Source organism: Primulina eburnea, chromosome 2 (assembly GCF_022965805.1).
Source record: "Primulina eburnea isolate SZY01 chromosome 2, ASM2296580v1, whole genome shotgun sequence".
In the NCBI taxonomy this organism is placed as follows: Eukaryota; Viridiplantae; Streptophyta; class Magnoliopsida; order Lamiales; family Gesneriaceae; genus Primulina; species Primulina eburnea.
Genome location: NC_133102.1, coordinates 9,221,568 through 9,247,944, shown reverse-complemented (window position 1 = coordinate 9,247,944; position 26,377 = coordinate 9,221,568). Strand labels below are relative to the sequence as shown.

Genomic DNA, 26,377 nt, shown 5'->3' with positions numbered 1-26,377 from the left:
TTCATAATAGGTGCAGGCAATTTATCAATACTCTCAAAACCATTACCAACCAAATATAAATAATGAAAATAGGATACACAAAATGTATTATCCATGCAATCATTTAATTTATCACATGAATTTAATTCTAATGCACACAAGTCATTGACATGACAAAGTCTCATCAATTTGACAATCTTTGAACACTCAAAATCAATATCATTTGAATTTAATTCATGCAATATATCATCATTCTCAATTATATGACACTTAGGCGAAGAGGTTAAATCTCAATCATACTTCCTAAACATCACATGTTCAACCCGTCCTCCCTAACACTTGTAAACAACAACACAAAATTAATGTAATGAAGAAAGTCATGCCTCACAGTCGTTGCGGTCTTACCTCACGGTGCTTGCTCTCAACAACATATGGATCATTTTGCACCATCAACATTTGCCCGTCTTCTTATCGTGACTTAATCAGAATCCTGCAAAGGAGAAATAACAATGCTCGGGATTGAACCGGCTATTTCATCACAATGAGAATAAATCACCTTGTGCAAAGGTACATGAAGAGGCTTGTGCAAACACAAGTAACTCTCAACCTCACTCTTTTGGACCATCAAATTATTTTTCCTTTTCTTTTCTATGACCTCTTTTTCTTTTCTTTTTCCCTCTCATCTAACCATTCTTTTCTTCTTTTTTTTTTTCTTTCTATGGTCACCTCACTCTTTTATTCACTCTTTCTTTCAACCATATCACATTTTTTCCACTCATTTCAATAAATTTCAATTGATCAAAAAAATATGTTTTTCCTCAGAAGATGTGAGCAACAAAGTTTCTTCTTGCTTACTCTCTTCCTCCATAATAGACAAATCAAACGCTTCTTTCCCACCTAATGATTAACTCCTCATAGTGTTTTGTCCAACAGTACTCGAATCATCAACCAGTGAAGTACCATAATTTATCAAATCACCTTCCACCACATACTGCTTAACACTCACGTCAAAAACCAGTGTGTTATTATCATCTTCAATTTCCTCATCCTCAACTTCATATTCGAGCTCAACTACAGCCTCAACCTCAACCTCAATTTCAGATTCAGGAACAACTCCAACATCAACCTCAATTTGAGATTTAAGCTCAACTGACAAATCTACTACCTTCACCTCTTTACGCGGACATTGGCTAGTATCATGCCAAACTTCGAAACACCACCAACATATAATATCACAAGTACGATGAATTGAATTTTTAAATTTACTTTGATATTTATATTTGGTAGTTTCACGTCTCGACTCCTCAGTTCGTAAAAAAAGTACGAAACACCATACTTCTTTTGGTATGTTGGTGAATTTTTTTCATAATTCTAAAAATACCATTTAACCACCAATTACATATTTACAAATATATTTCCATCTTATATCTTATAATTTCAATTTTAATTTTTAATTTTTTTTAAAAAAAACAGTTTCGTACTTATATTTTACGAATCACGTGCATTGCATGTCCACGACCCCCTAGTGTATATATCTACATATGTGTGTGTGACACATGGCCTCACGTATTCACAACCATGTATTCATATCACAAGGAAATAAAATATTTAATTATTTTTATATAAAAAATGGACCTACACGGTTTGATCTTATTAGGGCTGGGCTTAGAAACATTAGTCCGATTGTAATTAATTTATTAGAAATTGGGTCACAAAATTTTAGTAACCCAGCTAGCTCACTACCTATTTTGTTGGATTGGGTTAATGGGGCGGGCCTATATATTTCATCAAAGTATAGGGCCGATAAAAAATTGTAATTTTGGTTTTTAATGTTTATTTTTCAATAATTTTAGTCATTTATGTTTAAAATTTGTTTCAAATTGCTATCTTTCCTTTGATTTAGTCCTTTACATGATCTATACGTCTATTACGTAATAGTTTTTTGTACAGGGATTAATTGAAATTAATACTAATGGGTCGTAACACACTATATGTGTGATCCCAAACAAAAAAAATTAGTTTTTTAAAATTTTAGAACGAAAGTTATCAATTTATTCTACCTTTCCAATCATGAGCCAAACCTGTGGACTCATGGATTCATATTTAGCCTTTTAATTTTCGAAATAAACACCTTACCGAACCACTCGAGCCATATCCCAATTTACTCGAGCCACGCCCGAGCCACTTCGAGCCAAACCCGAGCCAACCCACCTAGGGACCCTAATTACCAAGACCAGCCCGAAAAACCAGCCCTGGCCAGCTAAAAAACTTGCTGGAACTTGACCCCAAAATCTGCTTGTGCGCGTGTGTTAGTATTCTAGGTGTATTGGGTTTCCTTGTCAACTAGGACACCTCCAACCCTTAACCACATGACCCCTCATGACACTAACCTTCCCTGGACCACGCCCAGAACAAGCCCAGATCAAACCAGCCCCTAGACCCTGCGCACGAAACACTGCATCAGTCACTTGCTTGGCCGAGAGTCTCCCTCTTTGACATGAACTCCACGTTTTCTGTTGCTAGCCCTCTAACCATCGAGCCACCCCTTGACCCAGCCCCTCAAGCACCCTCCTAGGATCCTAACCACTTGACCTAGCCCAGCCAAAGACCTTTGGCCGAGCCCCTTAGGCATCTGCGCAACAGCATACACCAGCCTGCACTTATGCTTATCGGGTGGAGTCCTTGTTGACAAGGACTCTTCCCAGCCCCTGATTTTCGAGTCCTAGCATGGCTAGGACTCTTCCCTTGACTCAACCACGTCCCTAACCCTGGTCCCATCCGAACCCAAGCTAAGCCATCCATCCCATAAAACCGAGCTCCTCAACTCCATGACAGAAAAGTGTTCCCAGCTTTGGTTTTTCTGTTTTTGTGCAGCGTTTGTTGCTTTTGTGTGCGATTCTAGACCTTTAAACTTGTGGAAATACATGCTTATTCATATCCTAATTCATGGCAGCCCCTTAAATATCATATAAACATGATTTTGAATCAACAACCAAGAGTTAAACACATGCATATGAATAGTTGCGAAAATTATAATTTGAGTACCTTATTTTCTTTCAAAACATGTTCAAATAAATATTATGGTGTGATAGATGATTGAAAGAAATAACATGGCGTGCCTTTGCGTTTTAAACGCACGATTTCTCGTTGACGATTGCGAAGAACGACGACGACAAAATAGGCTTGATTTTTCCTTGAAGCTTGCTTCGATTTTTTCCTCTTAAATTGTGTGTTGTGTCATGTGATGGAGTGTTTTGGGAGAGAGTTTTGGTGTGCAATCTATATATATATATATAAACAGAGTTTTTGTTAAAAATAGTAATTTCCCGCCAAAATGTCATTTCTAAAAAAAGGAAAATATTGAAATATGTGTACTGCAATAAATTATCACTTTAATTATTGTTTGCATTGATTGTATCAATTCACTTAATTCAATTTTGAATTTAAAATAATTTTTATATTAATTCAAATGTAATTTATCTTTTATATGTTTTTTATTTTTTTACTCAAATTAAAACTAAACTTTATTGAAAACTTAAACTATATTGAAATTTTTGCATTGATTATATCAATCAGTTTAATTAAAAATGTATAAATAAATTTAAAATACAATTGATTGCAATGTTCGGTATCACTCATGAGATAATTTATTCAAAAATACAATTTGCTATTTGAAATAATTTCCTATTAAATTACTCACTAAAAAATAAATAAAATATTAAATTAGTTTATTTATTTTTTCTAAAAATAAAATTGGTTGAGTGTTAAAAGTTATCACAACAACAAGGTTTTTCAATAGACATTAAGTTATCATTTAATAATCATAATATTTTTTTTATCTTATATATATATATATATATATATATATATATATATATATATATATATATAAAAGCAGAGTTTTTCTTAAAAATAGTAATTTCTCGCCAAAATGTCATTTCTAAAAAAGAAAAATATTGAAATATATGTACTGCAATAAATTATCACTTTAATTATTGTTTGCATTGATTGTATCAATTCACTTAATTCAATTTTGAATTTAAAATAATTTTTATATTAATTCAAATGTAATTTATCTTTTATATGTTTTTTTTTATTTTTTTACTCAAATTAAAACTAAACTTTATTGAAAACGTAAACTATATTAAAATTTTTGCATTGATTATATCGATCATTTTAATTAAAAACTGTATAAATAAATTTAAAATACAATTGATTGCAATGTTCGGTATCACTCATGAGGTAATTTATTCAAAAATCCATTTTGTTATTTGAAATAATTTCCTACCAAATTACTTACTAAAAAATAAATAAAATATTTAATCAGTTTATTTATTTTTTCTAAAAATAAAATTGGTTGAGTGTTAAAAGTTATCACAACAACAAGGTTTTTCAATAGACATTAAGTTATCATTTAATAATCATAATTTTTTTTTATCTTAAATACATATTATTTCGAAATTACCTTAATTTGAAAGAACTAATGATTTGTAGTTTTCTTCCAAAACCATATGTCTTCTTAAAAATTCAAATAAGAGAGCACAAGAAAATTAAAAAAGATAGATTCAAAAGAGTTTCAAATGAACATTAAATTACTCTCAATAAGCATGTATAGTACCCTCAATAATCAGAAATCTTTGATACCCAATGCATGCAATTCGAGATTTCCATAATTGAAAATAGTTAATGTATGATATAATTCTGTTAGAAGCATCCAATGTATAATTTTTGTCCAAGATGTCTTATTTGAATTTTAAATTATAAATAATGCAATATTGCATATTACATTAGAAACTAATTTTATTCTATTTATCTTACTAAATTTATCTACTCCAAAATTGAATTCTGAAACGACTTTTCTTTTCAGCACCATATATGAGTTGAATTCTTCCAAGCTGTAATGTTCGTTTAAATTTAGATTGTTCTTTGTTATGAACTACATACATATGGAAACAACGAGAACAACGAAACATTAAGTTTGAAATCTATCTTTCATAATCGAAAAGTAAAAAATATTATTTTTCTATTTGTACAAAATTTTAATTATTACATATTACTAATGTGATAATTTTCTTTTATATTACAAAGTTCACGGATACATGGTAATATAAAATGTCTCATAATGTAAATGATTAAACCAATTCTAAAGAAAGTAAGCATCTTATTAGAAGAGACATTATAAAATTTATTGACATTGTTATGGAATACACATAATAAATGTTAATAAAATAAATATTCTTATACATAATTTACTTATGATCACAAGTTTCATTTTTCATTCGGAATAATAGTTTGTTGTGTATATTATGAAGAGGTTTTGTAAATAAAATCACAACACATATGGACAAAGACATTGATGAAACAATTATTGTTATCATTCAAATGTGTCAAACACATGTCTTGTTACAAAATTGTTTATGAATGTGGATTTATACAAAATTACTGAATTTTTAAAAAATTATTTCTCATTAATTTTATTGAATGTGATTTAAAAATATATTTTTTTCACATTTTAAAAATAATAATAGGTAGCTTCTCAAAAATTAAAGAATTAAATATGTATTAAGGTTGGTGGTCGACATCAATACACTAAATACGATAAGCATCATGTCATTGCCTTAGGCTAACATAATCTAAAATTTTGATATATGATAGTGATTATTAGCCAAAATAAATTAATCAACATGTGTTATATTTAAGAAAGTTTTTTAAATTAACGAAAAATTAATTTTTGTATATTTTTTTATAAATATATTGTTTTTTAAATTTAAATATCTATTTATTTTTCACTAATTTTTAATAATATCATTCCGTGCATCGCACGGGTTAAATACTAGTAATTCTGAAAAGTGAGGCATGAGTTTTGTGTGAAGTTTGGGGTGATTTATCATATTTAAACACTAATTAAATCACTAATTAAGGCTTAGGCCCATGAAGCATAAATTTAAGCCCATTAGTGCTTGATTAGGATTTAATTAAAATATTAAAATAGTTTTGTTTAATAAAATTTGTGAGTTTATTAGCTGAGTTGCTAAAACATTCGCATTTTTGTTGAAAATCCAACACCGATAAAAATTACATCTCGGCGTATAAAATCACCTCAAAACTCCTTATTTTCAAAAATAAGAAAAAGCATCACCCTTAATTTAAGTAATTAAAAACAAATAACCAATAAAAACATTTTCTATTTTTCAGCCCTCGATCTCTGTTCCTCGATCGCAACTCGAATATACTTTAAAAATACATTTTTAATGCAACCATGTAGAAAATATATTTTTAAAAATGTATTTTAAACATGTTAATATGCTCAACATAATTAATTAATACAATTAAAACAATTGATTGAAATACACAAGGAATTTAATAACTCGTATGCATGTGGTTCGTGTGGACCTTTATATTTTCGGGACGTTACATTAAGCTACAAAGTTATCATATTTCAAAACTGATCGGTAGTCCAAAGTGTTCAAACCATTGAAAATAAAGTCTCACTGCTACCGGTCAGAAAAAACTAAATCTAAAAGAATACTAAAGTCAAGTCGTTCAATTAGTTGCCTCATTTGGAAAGATTACACAGTATCCTACCAACTCTTGAATGACATAGAGCTACCTAATTCATACATGGTATGACTTCTTTATGGAAATCAAATGACTTGAAGTCGCAAAAACCCAATGATCATTAATGAGCATTTAAATGTAGGAACTTGACCCACCCATTCTGTCTAAAATAGTACAAATGATCATTAAAAAGAAAATCTAACTGTTGGAGCTTTTCAATTATAAATATACAGATTTCAAACATGAAGAACTCTCTCGATCAACCACAACTATTTTTAAGTCTGCATATTTCAAAGATCTCGAGCACACTTAATCTTTTGATTTATAGATGTTCATTCAAGCATAGACTTATCAGAATCATATCAGATCATCAAAGATCCATATGTGCTACACCAACAACTCAAGCCGTCAAATCTGACTGTTGGATTTTGTGATTTTTGTGTGGTGAACCAAGAATTCTTAAATATTAAGAATTGTAAAGTGATCACTAAGGGTTTCAGTTAGGCAATGATAAGTTCTAACCGAAGTAGGTTGTTACAAGTTGTAAATTCAAAGTATTTTAGTGGAAGCCTTAGTAAGTGGAAAAAAGGGTAACATAGGAGTTTTATCTTCGAACATCCATAAAAATATTTGTTTCATTACTTTACACATTTACATTCCTGCAAAGTCTATTTTAAGTCGTTTATTGTTAAACTGTCAAGTGTAATCTATCACTAATCAAAACTGTCACTGTAGTGCCCAAATTTAATACACGTATAACCCATGCATTCATTTAATTATTAAATCATTTAAATTAATTTTAAATGAGTTTCGGCGATGCATGATTTATTTAAATGCATTATTTTAAATTAATTATGTTTATGCGATGCACGTTAAAACGTTTTTCGAGTTTCATGTTTCAGGCGATTATTCGAAGCGGGATTGAGGAAAAGACCCGGTGACGATTTTTGGCAATTTAAAATGTGGTATTTTATTTTAAGTTGAGGATGGGGAAATTTATTAAGTTATCAAGTTTTAATATTTTAAAACATTATTGTGTATTTAGATATTCAAGAGTTTGAAACTTTTAAAATTGGTGTGTAATTATTTTAATTGTAGAGTTTGATTAAATTAGTGTGTGTTAACTTTTATTAGTATTTTAAATAGTCTATTTAGCTAGAGTTTCTCCTAATTAAAACACACACACACGTTACACACACTCACACACACTTACACGTTTTTACACACACTAAACACACACACTCACCTTACGTTTCAGATTTTTTTATTTTTAAGAGAGAAAATTCTAGGGTTTTTCTCCCCATAGCAGCCGCCCCCTCCTCTAAACTTTTCCAGCAAGCTTTGTGAATTTTCTTCAAAGAATTTTAGCGTCACAATCGTCTCGGATCAAGCCTCGCTCCATCTCCGCTTCGGTGTCGTCGTACGGTACTTTTAAATATCAAAAAGGCACGTATAATCTGTTCTTGCTGTGTCGATCAAGTCATATATTGTATTGCATTGTTTTTATGCGTAAAAGTTATGTATGATGATAGTAGTTTAAGCGGATCATGAATCGGATCAATTGCGAAGGAAAATTTTTAGATCTAAAACTCGTTTTTACTGTTCATGTCAAAACTGCGATTATTCTGTTCATATTTTGGGAAAACTTTCAACGGCAAAAACGTAGAAATTTTTGATACCTTCGATTTGATATATGATTCGATATTTTTGGACGAAAAATGAGTGAGTTATGATATTTTCCGTGCAACTGCGCAAACTGAAATTTAAGAAAACTATGTTATTGATACGTTTCTTGAAGTTTTAAGTTGCAGGCTTCGTTGGAAATCGACGGGCGATTGTTGCTGCGTACGGGTATGTTAGTAATGATGTTAAGAGTGTTTTTGAGGTTACGTTTCATGTCGATAGGCACTCGAGCTAATTGGAAGTCGTAGGAGACAGTTTGATGTCAATTGCCATATTTTGGGTCGTGGGTGTCGTAGAGCGAACACTGTTGTTTTGAAACGTTTGTACAATTTGGGTTTATGTTATGGTATGCTAGGATGAGTCTCGAGGTGTTGGTGCTTGGTCCGTATAATCGAGTCTAGAAGGATAAGCATTGAGTGTTCAGAATTTTCGTAAGTTCGCGATCACAGTGGGTACACGGACCCGTACACGGACCCTGACACGGGGTCCGTGCCTTTGTTTTCTCCTCGACGTCTTTTTCCAGTATCTACACGGACCCCTACACGGATGAGGGCACGGGGTCCGTGCCTTTGGGTTTCACTTATTGTCTTTTTCCAGTGCTTACACGGACCCTCACCCGGACCCTGACACGGGGTCCGTGCCTTTGCTTCCTTTCGGTGTCTACTTCCAGTACCTACACGGACCCCTACACGGATGTAGGTACGGGGTCCGTGTCCTTCTATTTTTTGGGAAAAATAATATAGTTTGTTTTGAGGTTGATGTCATGATTTAGGGCAAGGGTTATCGAGGTCGTGTCATGGGAAATTTTAGAACGTCCTAAGTAATGATCGAACTCGAGAGTAAGTATGATTTCTACGTTAAGTTATGTGAGTTGAGCATACAAGTTTATGTTAGTATGTTGCAGCAACGGCCCCGATCGAAGCCCAACGAATCCCTCAACGCCAAGTAAGTATGTATGACGTGCAATAAAATATGTTAAGTTTTTGAGGTATGCTAAATGTCTTGTGACCAAGTTATGTTAGGATTGGAAATCGTTAAATTATGAACGGGGACCAATCCGCCCGTTAAATTATGAACGGGTTAGATCGTGGTTGTGAAGCGTTAAATTATGAACGTGGATCAACTGGCCTGTTAAATTATGAACATGGATCTTATGTATGCGGCAGTGGATACGTCCATGTCAGCCCAGTACTGTGGTATAGTCTGATCAGGCTCTTTTATGTTATGGGTCACTTGCTTTGAAACATCCTCTACGCAAAAATGATGACGTTATTTATGTTTACGTATGCAGTATGTTTATGAAAGTTTGAGTTATGGCACGTCGAAGTATGTATGTGACTATGTTGAGGAGACGGGTGGTGATGACCAAGGGGCAGGCTTGGGCTGAGTGGCAGGCTAAACCCGAGGACCGCAAGTTTATGTTTATGCAAATTTTTAAAATACTCTGATGTTTTGATTTGAACGTGAGACGTTTTGAGACAGTTTATTTTAGCAAAATTTTATTGGTAACGGATGATTGTGAGATTTATTTTTATGAATGTTGAGTGACGACCGTATGAATGTTTTATTTAAGAAAATTTTTAATTTTTCCGCAAATTTTAAGTAGTATAAAATACGGTTCGTTACAGTTGGTATCAGAGCGGTGTTCTTGTAAAGGGTTACGCCTACTGCCAGTCGCAAGAAGCTCTCGAAGTCACACCTCAAGTCTGTAAGTTTTAAAGTTTTGAGTTACGCTATGTACTATGCATTAGATCATGATTTCAGCATGTTTATGTTTTAAAGTTCAAATTTTGTGCATCTTATGATATTGGTATTATATTCATGCATGTTGGGTTTACGTGTTGGGTAATTGTTGGAACAGTATGCCTCCTAGACGTATGGTTAACTGGAAGATAGGACTGAGGACAGGGAGCACCGAGAGGAGGAAAGAGCCAATCCTCCACCTCCACCACCACCTCCAGATATGCAGGCGCAGATGCTTGCAGGCATGACGCAGTTCTTCGCGCAGTTTGCGAGGAACCAGACTGCTGTAGGCCCCGAGGAGAGGCCTAGACCTGAGGCGGTGTATGAGAGGTTCCGGAGGATGAGTCCGAAGGAGTTTGCGGGTACCACTGACCCGATGATAGCTGAAGGGTGGATCAAGTCCATCGAAGTGATTTTCGACTTTATGGAGCTGGCGGATGCTGATAGGGTACGTTGTGCCATTTTCTTATTAACTGGAGACGCCAGGCTATGGTGGGAGAGTGCGTCAGTGGCAGTCAATTTACAGGTGCTGCCTTGGAATGGTTTTAAGGAGGTGTTCTACTCCAAGTACTTCACTGAGGAAGTACGAACCCGACTCACCAACGAGTTCATGACGCTGCGGCAAGGAGATAGTAGCGTGGCAGAGTTTGTGAGAAAGTTTGAGCGGGGGTGTCACTTCGTGCCCCTCATTGCGAATGATGCCCAAGCAAAGTTGAGGCATTTTCTGAATGGTCTGCGGCCGATCCTACGCCGTGACGTCCGAGTAGCTGGTCCCACTTCTTATGCAGTCGCCGTGTCCCGAGCTTTGGCGGCAGAGCAGGACCAGCGAGATATTGAGTCTGACAGGCAGGGCAAGAGGCCCTATCAGGCTCCACCGCAGCCTCACCATCAGCAGCAGAATCAGCGACCCCACTTTAAGAAACCGTATCCGGGGCCGCCAGCGAAGAAGCGTTATCATGGACCACCAAAGGGCAAGGGTCCAGTTCAGCAGCAAGGGACGCCTCAGAAGCCCGTTGCCTTCCCCGCGTGTCCTAAATGCAATCGTCAGCACCCGGGACAGTGTTTGTATGGATCTGGCAGGTGCTTCAAGTGTGGAGCTACAGATCATATGCTGAAGGAGTGCCCGCAGTGGAAGCAGCCAACCCAGGGCAGGGTATTTGCCATGCATGCACAGGAGGCGGACCCAGACACTACTTTACTTACCGGTAAACTTTTCTACCTAAGTTCAGTACTATTTGATTTGCATGTGGAAGTTTACTTGGGATAAGTAGGATGCTAGTATTGTTTGAGTATATTTGGGTTACTATCTTGTTAGTGTCTTGGGGTATAAGTTGTGTTGTGCTAACGCTTCTCAGGGAATATTTTCATAAAGAGATTAGCTACGACTGCACTGATAGATTCAGGAGCCACACACTCCTTCATATCAGAGACGTTTGCCAATCATTTAGACCTCAAGTCCATTGGCCTAGACGTGAATTTTTCGGTAGTGGTCCCATCAGGGGAAGAGCTGTTAGCTACCAGTGTGGTCAGAGATATCGACCTAGAACTGCATGGCCACCTAGTGTATGCAGATTTAATCATATTGCCGATGCCAGAATTCGACATTATCTTGGGCATGGACTGGCTGACTAAGAATAGAGTTCTGATAGATTTTCAGAAGAGGTCAGTTTTAGTTAGACCGCCGGGCATGGAGCAATTTCTTTTTGAGCCAGCCAGATGGAGAAGCTTTCCTCGCATGATTTCATGCATGCAGGCGAGAAGTTTGATCTCCAAGGGATGTCAGGCCTTTTTGGCTAGTATTATTTCAGCGCCTGACGTGCCCACTCCATCTCTGTCAGAGGTACCTGTAGTCGAAGAATTTCCAGATGTCTTTCCTGATGACGTCACCGGCCTTCCACCAGAGAGAGAGGTGGAATTTGCAATCGATCTCGTGCCAGGCACAGCGCCAATCTCTAAGGCGCCATACAGGTTAGCTCCAGCTGAGATGTTAGAGCTCAAGCAGCAGATTCAAGAGCTCCTCGACAAAGGCTTTATCCGCCCCAGTTTCTCACCGTGGGGCGCACCAGTGCTCTTTGTGAAGAAGAAGGATGGGAGCATGAGGTTGTGCATCGATTACCGTGAACTAAACAAGGTAACGATTAAGAACAAATACCCGTTGCCTAGAATCGAAGACTTGTTCGATCAGTTGCAGGGAGCTACCGTGTTCTCTAAGATAGATCTTCGATCAGGGTATCATCAGCTTAAAGTTAAGGATGCAGATGTTCATAAGACAGCTTTCAGGACCAGATACGGGCATTACGAGTTCTTAGTAATGCCGTTTGGATTGACCAACGCTCCAGCAATTTTCATGGATCTCATGAACCGAGTATTTCAGCCGTTCCTCGATCAATTCGTCATAGTATTCATTGACGACATTCTTATTTACTCGAAGAGCCATGAGGAGCACAACCAGCATTTGAGGACAGTTTTGCAGACCTTGCAGAGTCGCAAGTTATTTGCGAAGTTCAGTAAGTGTGAATTTTGGCTGCAGAAAGTTGCATTTTTGGGGCATATAGTATCCAGCAGTGGTATTGAGGTGGACCCATCGAAGGTGGCAGCTGTTAAAGAATGGGTTGAGCCAAAGAACGCATCTGAAATCCGCAGCTTTTTGGGTTTAGCAGGCTATTACCGTAAGTTTATTAAGGGATTTTCGTCCATAGCAGTGCCGCTCACCTCACTAACCAAGAAAAATGCAAAGTTTGTGTGGAGCAAGGAATGCCAGAAGTGCTTCGACACCTTGAAGCAAGCTCTTATTTCAGCGCCAGTGCTAGCCATGCCGACAGGGCAAGGCGAGTTTGTGCTTTATACCGATGCATCTAAGCTCGGATTAGGCGCAGTGTTGATGCAGCAATGTCGGGTCATAGCTTATGCTTCCAGACAGTTAAAGGTGCATGAGAAGAACTACCCGACTCACGATTTGGAATTAGCCGCCGTTGTCTTTGCATTGAAAATTTGGAGACACTACCTATACGGCGAGAAATGCCAGATTTTCACCGACCACAAGAGTCTCAAATATTTCTTCACGCAGAAAGAGTTGAATATGAGACAGAGACGGTGGTTAGAACTTGTGAAAGATTACGACTGCGAGATTATCTACCATCCGGGAAAAGCTAATGTTGTCGCAGACGCCTTGAGCAGAAAAGTGGCAGTGGTAGCTCAGTTGACAGCTCAGAGACCACTACAGTCGGAGATTCAGAAGTTTGGTCTAGAGATTTATCGTGATGGCAAGGCTCCTAGGCTGTCTAATCTGACAGTCAAATCTGATTTGCTAGACCGAATCCGAGCAGGTCAGTCTTCAGATGAGCAGTTACAGAAATGGAGACTGAAAGACGAAGCCAAGGGCAGTGTGCTGTACACAGTTTCAGACGGCATTGTGAGATACAGAGGTAGAATGTGGGTGCCTAGTGTTGGTTCGATCAGACAGGATATTTTGATAGAGGCACACGCATCTCCGTATTCCATTCACCCAGGAGGCACCAAGATGTACAAAGACCTTCAGTTATTGTATTGGTGGCCAGGGATGAAGCGAGACATCCGTAGGTTCGTATCAGAATGTCTCACTTGTCAGCAAGTAAAAGCTGAACATCAGAGACCAGCAGGGTTGGTAAAGTCACTCCCCATCCCCGAGTGGAAGTGGGAGAACATTACTATGGATTTTGTTGTTGGGTTGCCGAGATCAGTCAGAGGATCAAATTCTATTTGGGTTATAGTGGACCGACTCACTAAATCAGCGCATTTCCTGCCAGTGAAGACGACTTTCTTCATGACCCAGTATGCGGATCTTTATATCCAGGAGATCGTCCGGTTGCATGGTTTCCCAGTCTCTATTGTGTCCGACAGGGACCCGAGGTTTACATCGTCCTTCTGGAAGAGCTTACATGCAGCCATGGGGACGAAGTTGCTTTTCAGTACAGCGTTTCACCCGCAGACAGATGGCCAGTCTGAGCGAGTGATTCAAGTTTTAGAGGACTTGCTAAGGGCGTGCATGATTGATTTTCAAGGAACTTGGGAGTCTAGACTACCTCTAGTGGAGTTCACATACAACAACAGCTTCCAAGCATCTATTGGTATGGCTCCCTATGAGGCGTTGTACGGGAGGAGGTGCAGATCACCAGTTCATTGGGATGAAGTTGGTGAGAGGACAGAACTTGGCCCAGAAATAGTTCAGCAGACTGCAGACGTGGTGGTCAAGATTCGGGACAGAATGAAGACCGCCCAGAGCCGTCAGAAGAGTTATGCTGATAAGAGGAGGAGAGATCTCGAATTTTCAGTGGGTGATCACGTTTTCGTCAAGATAGCACCTATGAAGGGTGTTATGAGATTTGGAAAGAGAGGCAAGTTGAGTCCGAGGTTTATTGGACCGTTTGAGATCTTGGACAGAGTTGGGACGCTAGCGTATCGTGTAGCCCTTCCGTCGAATCTGGCCGGGGTGCACAATGTGTTCCATGTCTCGATGCTAAGAAAATATTTGGCTAATCCTTCTCATGTTCTGAGTTATGAGCCACTGCAGTTGACTCCAGACCTGTCTTACGAGGAGAAACCAGTCCAAATCCTAGACAGACAGGAGCGCAGACTTCGGAACAAGACGACCAAGTTGGTCAAAGTTCAATGGCTGAATCAATCGGTGGAAGAAGCCACTTGGGAATCAGAGGCCGACATGAGACTTCGCTACCCGGAGTTATTCGGTAAGACTTAATTTCGAGGACGAAATTTTTATAAGTGGGGGAGGAACTGTAGTGCCCAAATTTAATACACGTATAACCCATGCATTCATTTAATTATTAAATCATTTAAATTAATTTTAAATGAGTTTCGGCGATGCATGATTTATTTAAATGCATTATTTTAAATTAATTATGTTTATGCGATGCACGTTAAAACGTTTTTCGAGTTTCATGTTTCAGGCGATTATTCGAAGCGGGATTGAGGAAAAGACCCGGTGACGATTTTTGGCAATTTAAAATGTGGTATTTTATTTTAAGTTGAGGATGGGGAAATTTATTAAGTTATCAAGTTTTAATATTTTAAAACATTATTGTGTATTTAGATATTCAAGAGTTTGAAACTTTTAAAATTGGTGTGTAATTATTTTAATTGTAGAGTTTGATTAAATTAGTGGGTGTTAACTTTTATTAGTATTTTAAATAGTCTATTTAGCTAGAGTTTCTTCTAATTAAAACACACACACACGTTACACACACTCACACACACTTACACGTTTTTACACACACTAAACACACACACTCACCTTACGTTTCAGATTTTTTTATTTTTAAGAGAGAAAATTTTAGGGTTTTTCTCCCCATAGCAGCCGCCCCCTCCTCTGAACTTTTCCAGCAAGCTTTGTGAATTTTCTTCAAAGAATTTTAGCGTCACAATCGTCCCGGATCAAGCCTCGCTCCATCTCCGCTTCGGTGTCGTCGTACGGTACTTTTAAATATCAAAAAGGCACGTATAATCTGTTCTTGCTGTGTCGATCAAGTCATATATTGTATTGCATTGTTTTTATGCGTAAAAGTTATGTATGATGATAGTAGTTTAAGCGGATCATGAATCAGATCAATTGCGAAGGAAAATTTTTAGATCTAAAACTCGTTTTTACTGTTCATGTCAAAACTGCGATTATTCCGTTCATATTTTGGGAAAACTTTCAACGGCAAAAACGTAGAAATTTTCGATACCTTCGATTTGATATATGATTCGAAATTTTTGGACGAAAAATGAGTGAGTTATGATATTTTCCGTGCAACTGCGCAAACTGAAATTTAAGAAAATTATGTTATTGATACGTTTCTTGAAGTTTTAAGTTGCAGGCTTCGTTGGAAATCGACGGGCGATTGTTGCTGCGTACGGGTATGTTAGTAATGATGTTAAGAGTGTTTTTGAGGTTACGTTTCATGTCGATAGGCACTCGAGCTAATTGGAAGTCGTAGGAGACAGTTTGATGTCAATTGCCATATTTTGGGTCGTGGGTGTCGTAGAGCGAACACTGTTGTTTTGAAACGTTTGTACAATTTGGGTTTATGTTATGGTATGCTAGGATGAGTCTCGAGGTGTTGGTGCTTGGTCCGTATAATCGAGTCTAGAAGGATAAGCATTGAGTGTTCAGAATTTTCGTAAGTTCGCGATCACAGTGGGTACACGGACCCGTACACGGACCCTGACACGGGGTCCGTGCCTTTGTTTTCTCCTCGACGTCTTTTTCCAGTATCTACACGGACCCCTACACGGATGAGGGCACGGGGTCCGTGCCTTTGGGTTTCACTTATTGTCTTTTTCCAGTGCCTACACGGACCCTCACCCGGACCCTGACACGGGGTCCGTGCCTTTGCTTCCTTTCGGTGTCTACTTCCAGTACCTACACGGACCCCTACACGGATGTAGGTACGGGGTCCGTGTCCTTCTATTTTTTGGGAAAAATAATATAGTTTGTTTTGAGGTTGATGTCATGATTTAGGGCAAGGGTTATCGAGGTCGTGTCATGGGAAATTTTAGAACGTCCTAAGTAATGATCGAACTCGAGAGTAAGTATGATTTCTACGTTAAGTTATGTGAGTTGAGCATACAAGTTTATGTTAGTATGTTGCAGCAACGGCCCCGATCGAAGCCCAACGAATCCCTCAACGCCAAGTAAGTATGTATGACGTGCAATAAAATATGTTAAGTTTTTGAGGTATGCTAAATGTCTTGTGACCAAGTTATGTTAGGATTGGAAATCGTTAAATTATGAACGGGGACCAATCCGCCCGTTAAATTATGAACGGGTTAGATCGTGGTTGTGAAGCGTTAAATTATGAACGTGGATCAACTGGCCTGTTAAATTATGAACAGGGATCTTATGTATGCGGCAGTGGATACGTCCATGTCAGCCCAGTACTGTGTTATAGTCTGATCAGGCTATTTTACGTTATGGGTCACTTGCTTTGAAACATCCTCTACGCAAAAATGATGACGTTATTTATGTTTACGTATGCAGTATGTTTATGAAAGTTTGAGTTATGGCACGTCGAAGTATGTATGTGACTATGTTGAGGAGACGGGAGGTGATGACCAAGGGGCAGGCTTGGGCTGAGTGGCAGGCTAAACCCGAGGACCGCAAGTTTATGTTTATGCAAATTTTTAAAATACTCTGATGTTTTGATTTGAACGTGAGACGTTTTGAGACAGTTTATTTTAGCAAAATTTTATTGGTAACGGATGATTGTGAGATTTATTTTTATGAATGTTGAGTGACGACCGTATGAATGTTTTATTTAAGAAAATTTTTAATTTTTCCGCAAATTTTAAGTAGTGTAAAATACGGTTCGTTACAGTCACTCCCCGTGACCGGGGTTAGTCGACACCGACGTTGTTTAAGAATCACACAATCGAAACAACAAGCCTTTCGTAGCACAGTATAAACCGAACCAGTTTATATATCATAATTTCAATGAAATAACATTGTCTTTACAAAACCGAAATAATTTAAACGACATAACTAAATGCGGAAACGTCTTACAATTTATTTAATCATAAATTTCGAAATATTATTATCAGCCTTGCACATCACCAACCCCAAAAGTGCTCGGACTCTTCTTCTTCAACCTGTTCTTCGTTTTAATCTGGGGAGGGTCGTAAGGGGGTGAGTATTTGGGAATACTCAGCAAGTGGGGGAAATATCGAGCACAATAAATACAACATGCATAAAATTCGAATCATAAATCATGAGTTTCATACGTGCTTCATAACACATGCATAAACTTTACCAGCCACTGTGATTTATCTAACTTTCTATGGTTTAGTGACGTCAGTCCCTAATTTTTACTCCTCTAAGGGGGCGAGGCCGTATAGCGGTTATATCCCCCACCGCGTAAGGGTACGTTATGGTTGGGATTCCCACCCATATACAGTCGACTCCTCACAGTGCTTAAAACAATATGGCAATTCGACACAAGAAAAGGAGTAGAAATGAACATGTACTCGACTGTATTTTCAAAAACACACGAAGAATGCATCATCGAAATTAATTCTTTAAAACAACCCACTTACAGTATATAATGATGCTAAAAACGTGGTGCAAAACTTCGAGGATTGGGTCGCTTTTCGTTCCTCTTCCGGGCAGCGCTTCGGTTCGAATTCTAAGCTAACTTCGGGACGATTTTCGGGCAGAGTTTTGGCTAGGGAGTTGCTGAAAATTTCGAGATTTCAGCAAAGGGGATTTCGAAATTGTGGGGTGTGAAGAATGGTGGGGTGATGGGGTATTTATAGGTGAGGGTGGTGGATCTAAACATGGTACACAAATCATACCAAAATTTGCTCCAAATCTCTCAATAATGACTCGAATATTCCTTGCTATTTTCGAAAATTCATCTTCCCAAGTTAGGAGATTTATGCTCTAATCCAATGCTTTAGATTAAATCAGAATTTAGGCTGCTAGATCCAACGGTTTTGGTGCAAGATTTGAGGATTTCCTTCCAACATACCAAGTATCTAACCATTATAATAATTAAGCATTAAATCTAGGGGAATTTCAAAATTTCTAGCAATTATCATGCCTCAATCCTTTTAATTTGTATGATACTCCAATCATGCAAATATTCTTTCCGATATTCAAAAATTAGCATGCCTTAGTGTAGGCATTATTGACTTGGTAAAAAGATTTCCAACAATTATTTCCCATAAGCATATCTCCTTTATCTTATACTAAAATTTTCTTACAACTTATTAATTACATATTTCAAAAATTACGGTTCTCACATCCCTCCCTCCTTATGAGAAGTTTCGACCTCGAAACTGGAGTTGGCTTGGTCTCCAAATAGGTAGGGATATTCTTTCCTCATATTTTCTTTACCATCTACCATCGCTCTGTTTCTTGCTAACCAATCCATTCCTAAGATTACGTCGAAATCGACCATGACCAACTGTATCAAGTCGGCGCTAAAAGTTTGATCACTAATACTGATTTTACAATCTCTGTAAATCTCGTCAGTTTCAATTGCTCTACTAGTAGGTGTGGCTATTCGGAAGGGTTCAGTTAGCTTAACGGGCTTACGTTTTAGCTTCTTAGCCAATCTCTTAGACATAAAGGAATGTGTGACACCACAGTCAAATAACACATAAGCAGGCACTTGCTGTATGGTACCTGACACGACATCGTTTGCGTCATCTGCTTCCTCTTGCGTGATGGCAAACACCCTGGCATTCGGTTTGTCCTCCTTGGATTTACTAGGGCCTGCTCCTGCATTTATCCCAGTTCCTCTATTCGGCCCTGCTGGTCGGTTGGCGGCGGTAGGACATTCTGCAATTCTGTGCCCGATTTTCCACATCCAAAGCATACACCACTGGCCCTTCGGCATTCCCTGGAGTGCTTGAAGCCGCAAGTTGGGCATGGCTTGAGCCCTTGATGGTTATTGGTGGAGAATTGCCCTGAGGGAGGTCCACCCGACTGATTGGGCCTCTCGAACATTGGTCTGTCCTGAGAAGGTTGGCTGATAGGGGGTCGCTTGTTCCTGTTTTCCCCTTCTCTTAGACAAATATCAGCTTCGGCTCGGATAGCCGCACCCATTAGGTCTGAAAAGTTGGCAGGTTGGTAGACTTCTAGAGCAGATTGGATCCTGCTATTCAACCCCTTCTTGAAACGATGCAATTTCAGAACTTCGTTCGCCATAATCGTTGGAGCATATGATCCAAGGGCATTGAACTGAGAGGTATATTCCACTACTGACATAACTAGGGCCTGACTGAAATTTTCAAACTCACTTAGCTTCTGCAGTCTGACTTCTGCCGGGTAGTATTGTTTCAGAAATGTTTCTCGGAAGATTCGCCATGTGATTGGTCCAGCAGCGGTCATGGCTGGCGAGACTGCTTCCCACCATTTAGCTGCCTTGTCTTCCAAGAAGGGCATTATCACGTCCACTTTTAGTGCATCCGGGACTTCCAACAGTCTCAACTGAGTTTCTACGCTTTTGAGCCAGCTCTGGCTAACTTCGGGGTCGGCAGCGCCACTGAAAGTTGGGCACCTGTTCTTGCGCAGTGATTCATAATGAAACTTGACTCCGTGCTGTGGTGGAGGTGGTGGTGGCTGATTGGCGTTCTGGTTTCCCAACCCTTGCAGTGTGGTTGCCACAATGGTGGCTATGGCCATAAGATCAGCTCGGCTTAAGTTGACTGCAGGCGGGGGTCCGTTCCCTTGCTCGTTCTCCTGTCCGCCTTCTCGGTTGGCATTAGGGTAACGCGGGTTGCGGTTCTGTCTCGGGGGTCTAGCCGGCCATTTTCTACAATTGCAAGTTCTAAGAATTTGTACGAGTAGGATTTATGCAATAGATTACGTAGAAGTAAATTGAAATCAATGGAGCAAATAAAATATTTTATTGATTTCTCAAGCAGGAAAATAAATGAACATGACCAATCCAAATGAACTAAAAGTATTTGACCAATATAATGAAATGAATGTACTGAATAGAAAAACGTAGCGACAATGGAAATTAACTACTAAGAACGGTTCACTAAACACTCTAATCCGATATCTCTCCATTTCCTGGAAACAATAAAAAGGAAATGCTCAGAATATCAAAAAAAAGGACAAAATAAAAAATCAAGAACTACTAGAGCAGGGTATCGAAATATATATATATTCTCGAAAATTTCCAAAAATAGAAGGATAATGTTGGCGGGTTGACTCGTTGACTCGGCCGAGTTGACTCGCCGGGTTGACTCGCCGGAGTATGGTCGGAGCAAAGTCGGGTGTTAATGAATGGGTCAGGATCACGGAACCGGTGGTGGCACGACCAAAATCGGTCGGAAAGCTACCTAATTTGGCCGGAACTCGGGAGAAATCGGTTGACTCACTCGAAATTGGACGTTCCTGATTGGTTGATCCGTACTCGAAATTGATCTTGGTAAAAGGTACCCATGGATCTTAGATTGTTTGGGTAAAAGGAATCGATAATCAGAGTAGGATTGGTAGGGTAATTGGACAAAATAATTTTCGGGTTAGGAATCATACGCCAAATACGTAGATCTGAAATTCCCGTTGCATCCGAATGCGAAATCTGAAATTGTTTGAGGGCTTTTGTTCATCTCATCGAGGCGGTCCTAGATCTGGTCTCCGATCAAAGAAACACCACCGGAAGCGGCCAGAATCGGCGAAAAACGCGGCAGCGCGCGTAGGGGTTGTTTGGCCGATTTTTTTTTTTTTTGAAAATCGATTTTTCTCACTCGGATTATGAACCTGGCGGCTCTGATACCACTTAACTGTCACGCCCCGTGACCGGGGTTAGTCGACACCGGCGTTGTTTAACAATCACACAATCGAAACAACAAGCCTTTCGTAGCACAGTATAAACCGAACCAGTTTATATATCATAATTTCAATGAAATAACATTGTCTTTACAAAACCGAAATAATTTAAACGACATAACTAAATGCGGAAACGTCTTACAATTTATTTAATCATAAATTTCGAAATATAATCTATTATTATCAGCCTTGCACATCACCAACCCCAAAAGTGCTCGGAGTCTTCTTCTTCAACCTGTTCTTCGTTTTTTATCTGGGGAGGGTCGTAAGGGGGTGAGTATTTGGGAATACTCAGCAAGTGGGGGAAATATCGAGCACAATAAATACAACATTCATAAAATTCGAATCATAAATCATGAGTTTCATACGTGCTTCATAATACATGCATAAACTTTACCAGCCACTGTGATTTATCTAACTTTCAATGGTTTACTGACGTTAGTCCCTAATTTTTACTCCTCTAAGGGGACAAGGCCGTATAGCGGTTATATCCCCCACCGCGTAAGGATACGTCATGGTGGGGATTCCCACCCATATACAGTCGACTCCTCACAGTGCTTAAAACAATATGGCAATTCGACACAAGGAAAGGAGTAGAAAAGAACATGTACTCGACTGTATTTTCAAAAACACACGAAAAAGCATCATCGAAATTAATTATTTAAAACAGCCCACTTACAGTATATAATGATGCTAAAAACATGGTGCACAACTTCGAGGATTGGGTCGCTTTTCGTTCCTCGTCCGGGCAGCGCTTCGGTTCGAATTCTAAGCTAACTTCGGGACGATTTTCGGGCAGAGTTTTGGATAGGGAGTTGCTGAAAATTTCGAGATTTCAGCAAAGGGGATTTCGAAATTGTGGGGTGTGAAGAATGGTGGGGTGATGGGGTATTTATAGTGAGGGTGGTGGATCTAAACATGGTACTCAAATCATACCAAAATTTGCTCCAAATCTCTCAATATTGACTCCAATATTCCTTGCTATTTTCGAAAATTCATCTTCCCAAGTTAGGAGATTTATGCTCTAATCCAATGCTTTAGATTAAATCAGAATTTAGGCTGCTAGATCCAACGGTTTTGGTGCAAGGTTTGAGGATTTCCTTCCAACATACCAAGTATCTAACCATTATAATAATTAGGCATTAAATCTAGGGGAATTTCAAAATTTCTAGCAATTATCATGCCTCAATCCTTTTAATTTGTATGATACTCCAATCATGCAAATATTCTTTCCAATATTCAAAAATTAGCATGCCTTAGTGTAGGTATTATTGACTTGGTAAAAAGATTTCCAACAATTATTTCCCATAAGCATATCTCCTTTAATAAATATTAAAAATCTTATACTAAAATTTTCTTACAACTTGTTAATTATATATGTATGTATGTATGTATGTATTAGATCCAGTTACTAGGCACGCACAACTCAAAGCAAGAATATGTGTACTAAGAATTTATTTCGTTACAGATAATAAATATATCTCTGTGGCAAATTAAAATAATATCTAATGTTATTACAAATAAAAATCTAACGCACAATAAATGGGGTTTTGTTTGTTTGAACGAATCAAGGACAGATTTAGATGGACTCGAAACCACTGCTTTGCTTTTTCTACAGCACAACAGAGCAATACAACAGTGGATTCGTACAGTAAACAGAGCATGCAAAAACAAAAGCACATTGCCATTCAGTTATTTCCCAAGACAAAATCTATGGCTAAATTTCATCGAGGGCATTTCTGGAAATGCCCAAGCAAGGCAGACGTTAAAAGAACCTGTCCCCCCCTCCTTCCAAGTGTCGAAAGAAACTTTTCTTAAAGCGCCAAATTGCCCGATGGATCCTGACGCCTTTTCCGCAGCTGCGAGCTTGTTCAAGTGGGACCCCAGAGGTGTTTTCCCTCCACCAAACAGCAGGGTCATGGAGGCGGTGGCGCATCCTCCTCCTCCGTTGCCTCAGGCGGCGGGCTACTCCATTAGGCCGAGGGAGCTCGGCTGTCTGGAGGAGATGTTCCAGGCCTATGGGATTAGGTATTACACTGCTGCTAAGATAGCTGATCTTGGCTTCACTGTGAACACGCTGCTGGATATGAGGGATGAAGAGCTTGAGGAGATGATGAACAGCCTTTGCCAGATTTTCCGCTGGGATCTCCTTGTTGGGGAGAGGTACGGCATCAAGGCCGCCGTCAGGGCCGAGAGGCGCCGCCTCGAGGAGGAGGAAGCACGCCGCCGCCAAATACTTTCCGGGGACACCACGCATGCCCTTGACGCGCTTTCGCAAGAAGGTTTGAATGTTGTAATATATGCATATTGTTGAGCTTTTTTCATATATTATTTGTCCAAATATTGTCATATATTTTAAAAAATATGCATATATATATTCTCGTATATCACACAAGCTCTTTCAGATTAGTCTAGTTAGAAACCAGGTAATGTGATTTAATATGTCCTACGTTAGTGTCTAACAAAGATTGACGGAGATAAACCAAGAAGTTTTTATTCAAAAGTACATTTTATGTTTGACTACTTGGCCAAGTTGAAGGGTACTTGCATGGATGTGAATACTGCATAGAAAATCACACACACACTCACACACACATATATATACACATGTTTATGATTTATGTGATTCTTTGTTTAAAATTATCTACCTTGTTCAATAATTTTAGGATATGAGTAGCATACGTTATCCCGCTGTTTGTGCACGTAATGACTTTGCATGTAAATTTTACAAGTAGGACTATCTGAGGAGCATGTGCAACAAGAGAAGGAGGCCGCCGGAAGCGGAGGAGGAGGAGGAAGGGTTTGGGAAATGGTGGCTTCTGGTGGGAGGAAGCAGCGGCGGAGGAAAAACTATAAAGGCAGGTTAAGAATGGCTTCAATGGAGGAGGATGACGATGACGAAACTGAGGGGCCGGAGGAGGATGACAACGGCGGTGGAGTTAGAGGTGAGCGGCAGAGGGAGCATCCCTTTATCGTGACGGAGCCGGGGGAGGTGGCGCGTGGGAAGAAGAACGGGCTGGACTATCTTTTCCACCTGTACGAACAGTGCCGGGAGTTCTTGATCCAGGTTCAGAATATTGCCAAGGAAAGAGGTGAAAAGTGCCCCACCAAGGTTAGTTTACTAACAAATTATTAATTTCAAATTTTATATATTCATTCTTTTTGTGGTTAGAAAATAAAGATCTATCTCACAAAATACGATCGTACACAAGTTTTTATCTGGTCTCATGGTCATGGATAGGAAATAACCTTATTATTAGTTAACTAAAATATTTATTAGAAACTAGTATACATTTTAAAAACAACCAAAAATCATACCTCTTAATTAAATAGCTATTCTAATTAACTATCAAAATATCTTATAAAAAACCGTCTCTAAAATACTTAATTGTAATATAATCTATAATTTTTTTCTCCAGAATTCACATATGATTTGAGAAACAAAAATAACTTTATGCCAATTTTTTTTTTTAAAAATTATTGCGAAAATTGTTCTATATGTTCTACGATTGATCTAATATAATAAAATAATAAAGCCATTTACATGCAAAAATTATATTAAGAATATACCCCAAAAAAGAAGAAGCTAATAATAAGACAATGCATTAAGTTCTGAAACGCTTTTTCTGCTCCAAATTTGCCTGTCATATTATCTTCAACTATATTTAATTTCTGTGCTTGCATTGAATTATATTAAAATACACTTAAAAAAGATATATTTGAAATTTACGATTGTATATTTTTATTTTTTATAATAAAATAATAGATCAAATATTAAATTTAATTTTATTTATTTATATATTAATATATTTGTAATTTATAGTATTACTTATCTAAATAAAGTAAATACATTTGGAATTGATCTTAATGTTTTTTAAAATCAAATTAAAATAATTAAAAATTGAATATAAAAAGTTGCAGTTGGATGTAGACTGTGGTCGTTTTCAAAAATAGAGCCGTACAATTGGGCCTGGAGTGGGCTCAGAGGACAGATCTTCAAAATCCAGCTGTCTCCACGAGAACTCGACAGCTATTGTACGGAGGTCGGGCCTCTCTGCTATTTGTTCCAAATACAAAAAGTGGGGCCCAATTCATCATTACGCACCATATATTTATATTTATATATTATTATTATTATTATTATTATTATTATTATTATTTGTGTAAACTAAAAGAAATCATGAAATATCAAAACTTAATATATTTTATCTATACTTAGTATATAATATATAATTGTTGTTAATATGTTAAATATAGGTATATATAGATTTGAAAATTCCAAAGTTATTAACAAAAAAAAATATTTTGTGTCATCAAAAGAACAATTTTTACATATCTTGTTTGGTAAATTTTATAATTTGCATGAAATATCCTCCAAAATATTTAAAGACTTACAAATTGAATAATTAATAAGTATTTGATCAGTAATTCTGGCATGCTGAAACACAGGTGACGAACCAAGTGTTCAGGTACGCAAAGAAGGCTGGGGCAAGCTACATCAACAAGCCCAAGATGCGCCATTACGTGCACTGCTATGCGCTGCATTGCCTCGACGAGGACGCCTCCAACTTGATGCGTAGGACCTTCAAGGAACGTGGCGAGAACGTTGGGGCGTGGCGTCAGGCTTGCTACAAGCCTTTGGTGACCATAGCTGCGAGGCAGGGCTGGGATATTGATGCCATCTTCAACGGTCATCCTCGCCTCTCGATTTGGTACGTCCCAACTAAGCTTCGTCAGCTCTGCCATGCAGAGCGTAGCGGTGTCGCTGTCTCCACTTCCATGAATGGCGGAACCGGAGGAGATCAATTAATTTTCTAGTGTGTTACTGGCTAAGAGTGTCAACTGTTTTGAGGAGATAGATGTAGTAGTACTTGTGGTAATTTGAACTTACTTTGAATGTGCCTTGTAAAAGTAACTTGACTTTAATCAATCTAGGCAGCAATTCTAAGTTTGTCTGTTTCTATGGATATGAAATTTTATTCAATATGTACCTTTCATTGATGATTCAGCATATACCTCAGTGGAGACTGTGGGAAAGACTTCAGTATGCACTGTGAAACCGAATGTGTCCCAATTTCAATTTTTAGCTAAAATATT

General features: G+C 38.1%; 2 protein-coding genes across 2 annotated transcripts; one reads left to right on the top strand and one right to left on the bottom strand.

Annotated features, from left to right (window-relative positions):
- Positions 1-883: 883 nt before the first annotated feature.
- On the bottom strand, positions 884-20,125 carry LOC140824088 (uncharacterized). Its single transcript, XM_073185686.1, has 3 exons — positions 19,321-20,125; positions 18,833-19,279; positions 884-1,185 (listed from the first exon to the last, which is right to left on the bottom strand). Exons 1-3 carry the CDS (start codon positions 20,123-20,125, stop codon positions 884-886), a joined length of 1,554 nt encoding a protein of 517 aa, XP_073041787.1.
- A 2,989-nt stretch (positions 20,126-23,114) lies between these two features.
- Positions 23,115-26,161, top strand: LOC140824572 (floricaula protein). The gene is made up of 3 exons (XM_073186145.1): positions 23,115-23,562; positions 24,016-24,392; positions 25,730-26,161. The coding sequence occupies exons 1-3, from the start codon at positions 23,115-23,117 to the stop codon at positions 26,096-26,098; spliced, it is 1,194 nt and encodes a 397-aa protein (XP_073042246.1). The 3' UTR covers positions 26,099-26,161.
- The last annotated feature ends 216 nt before the right edge of the window (positions 26,162-26,377 follow it).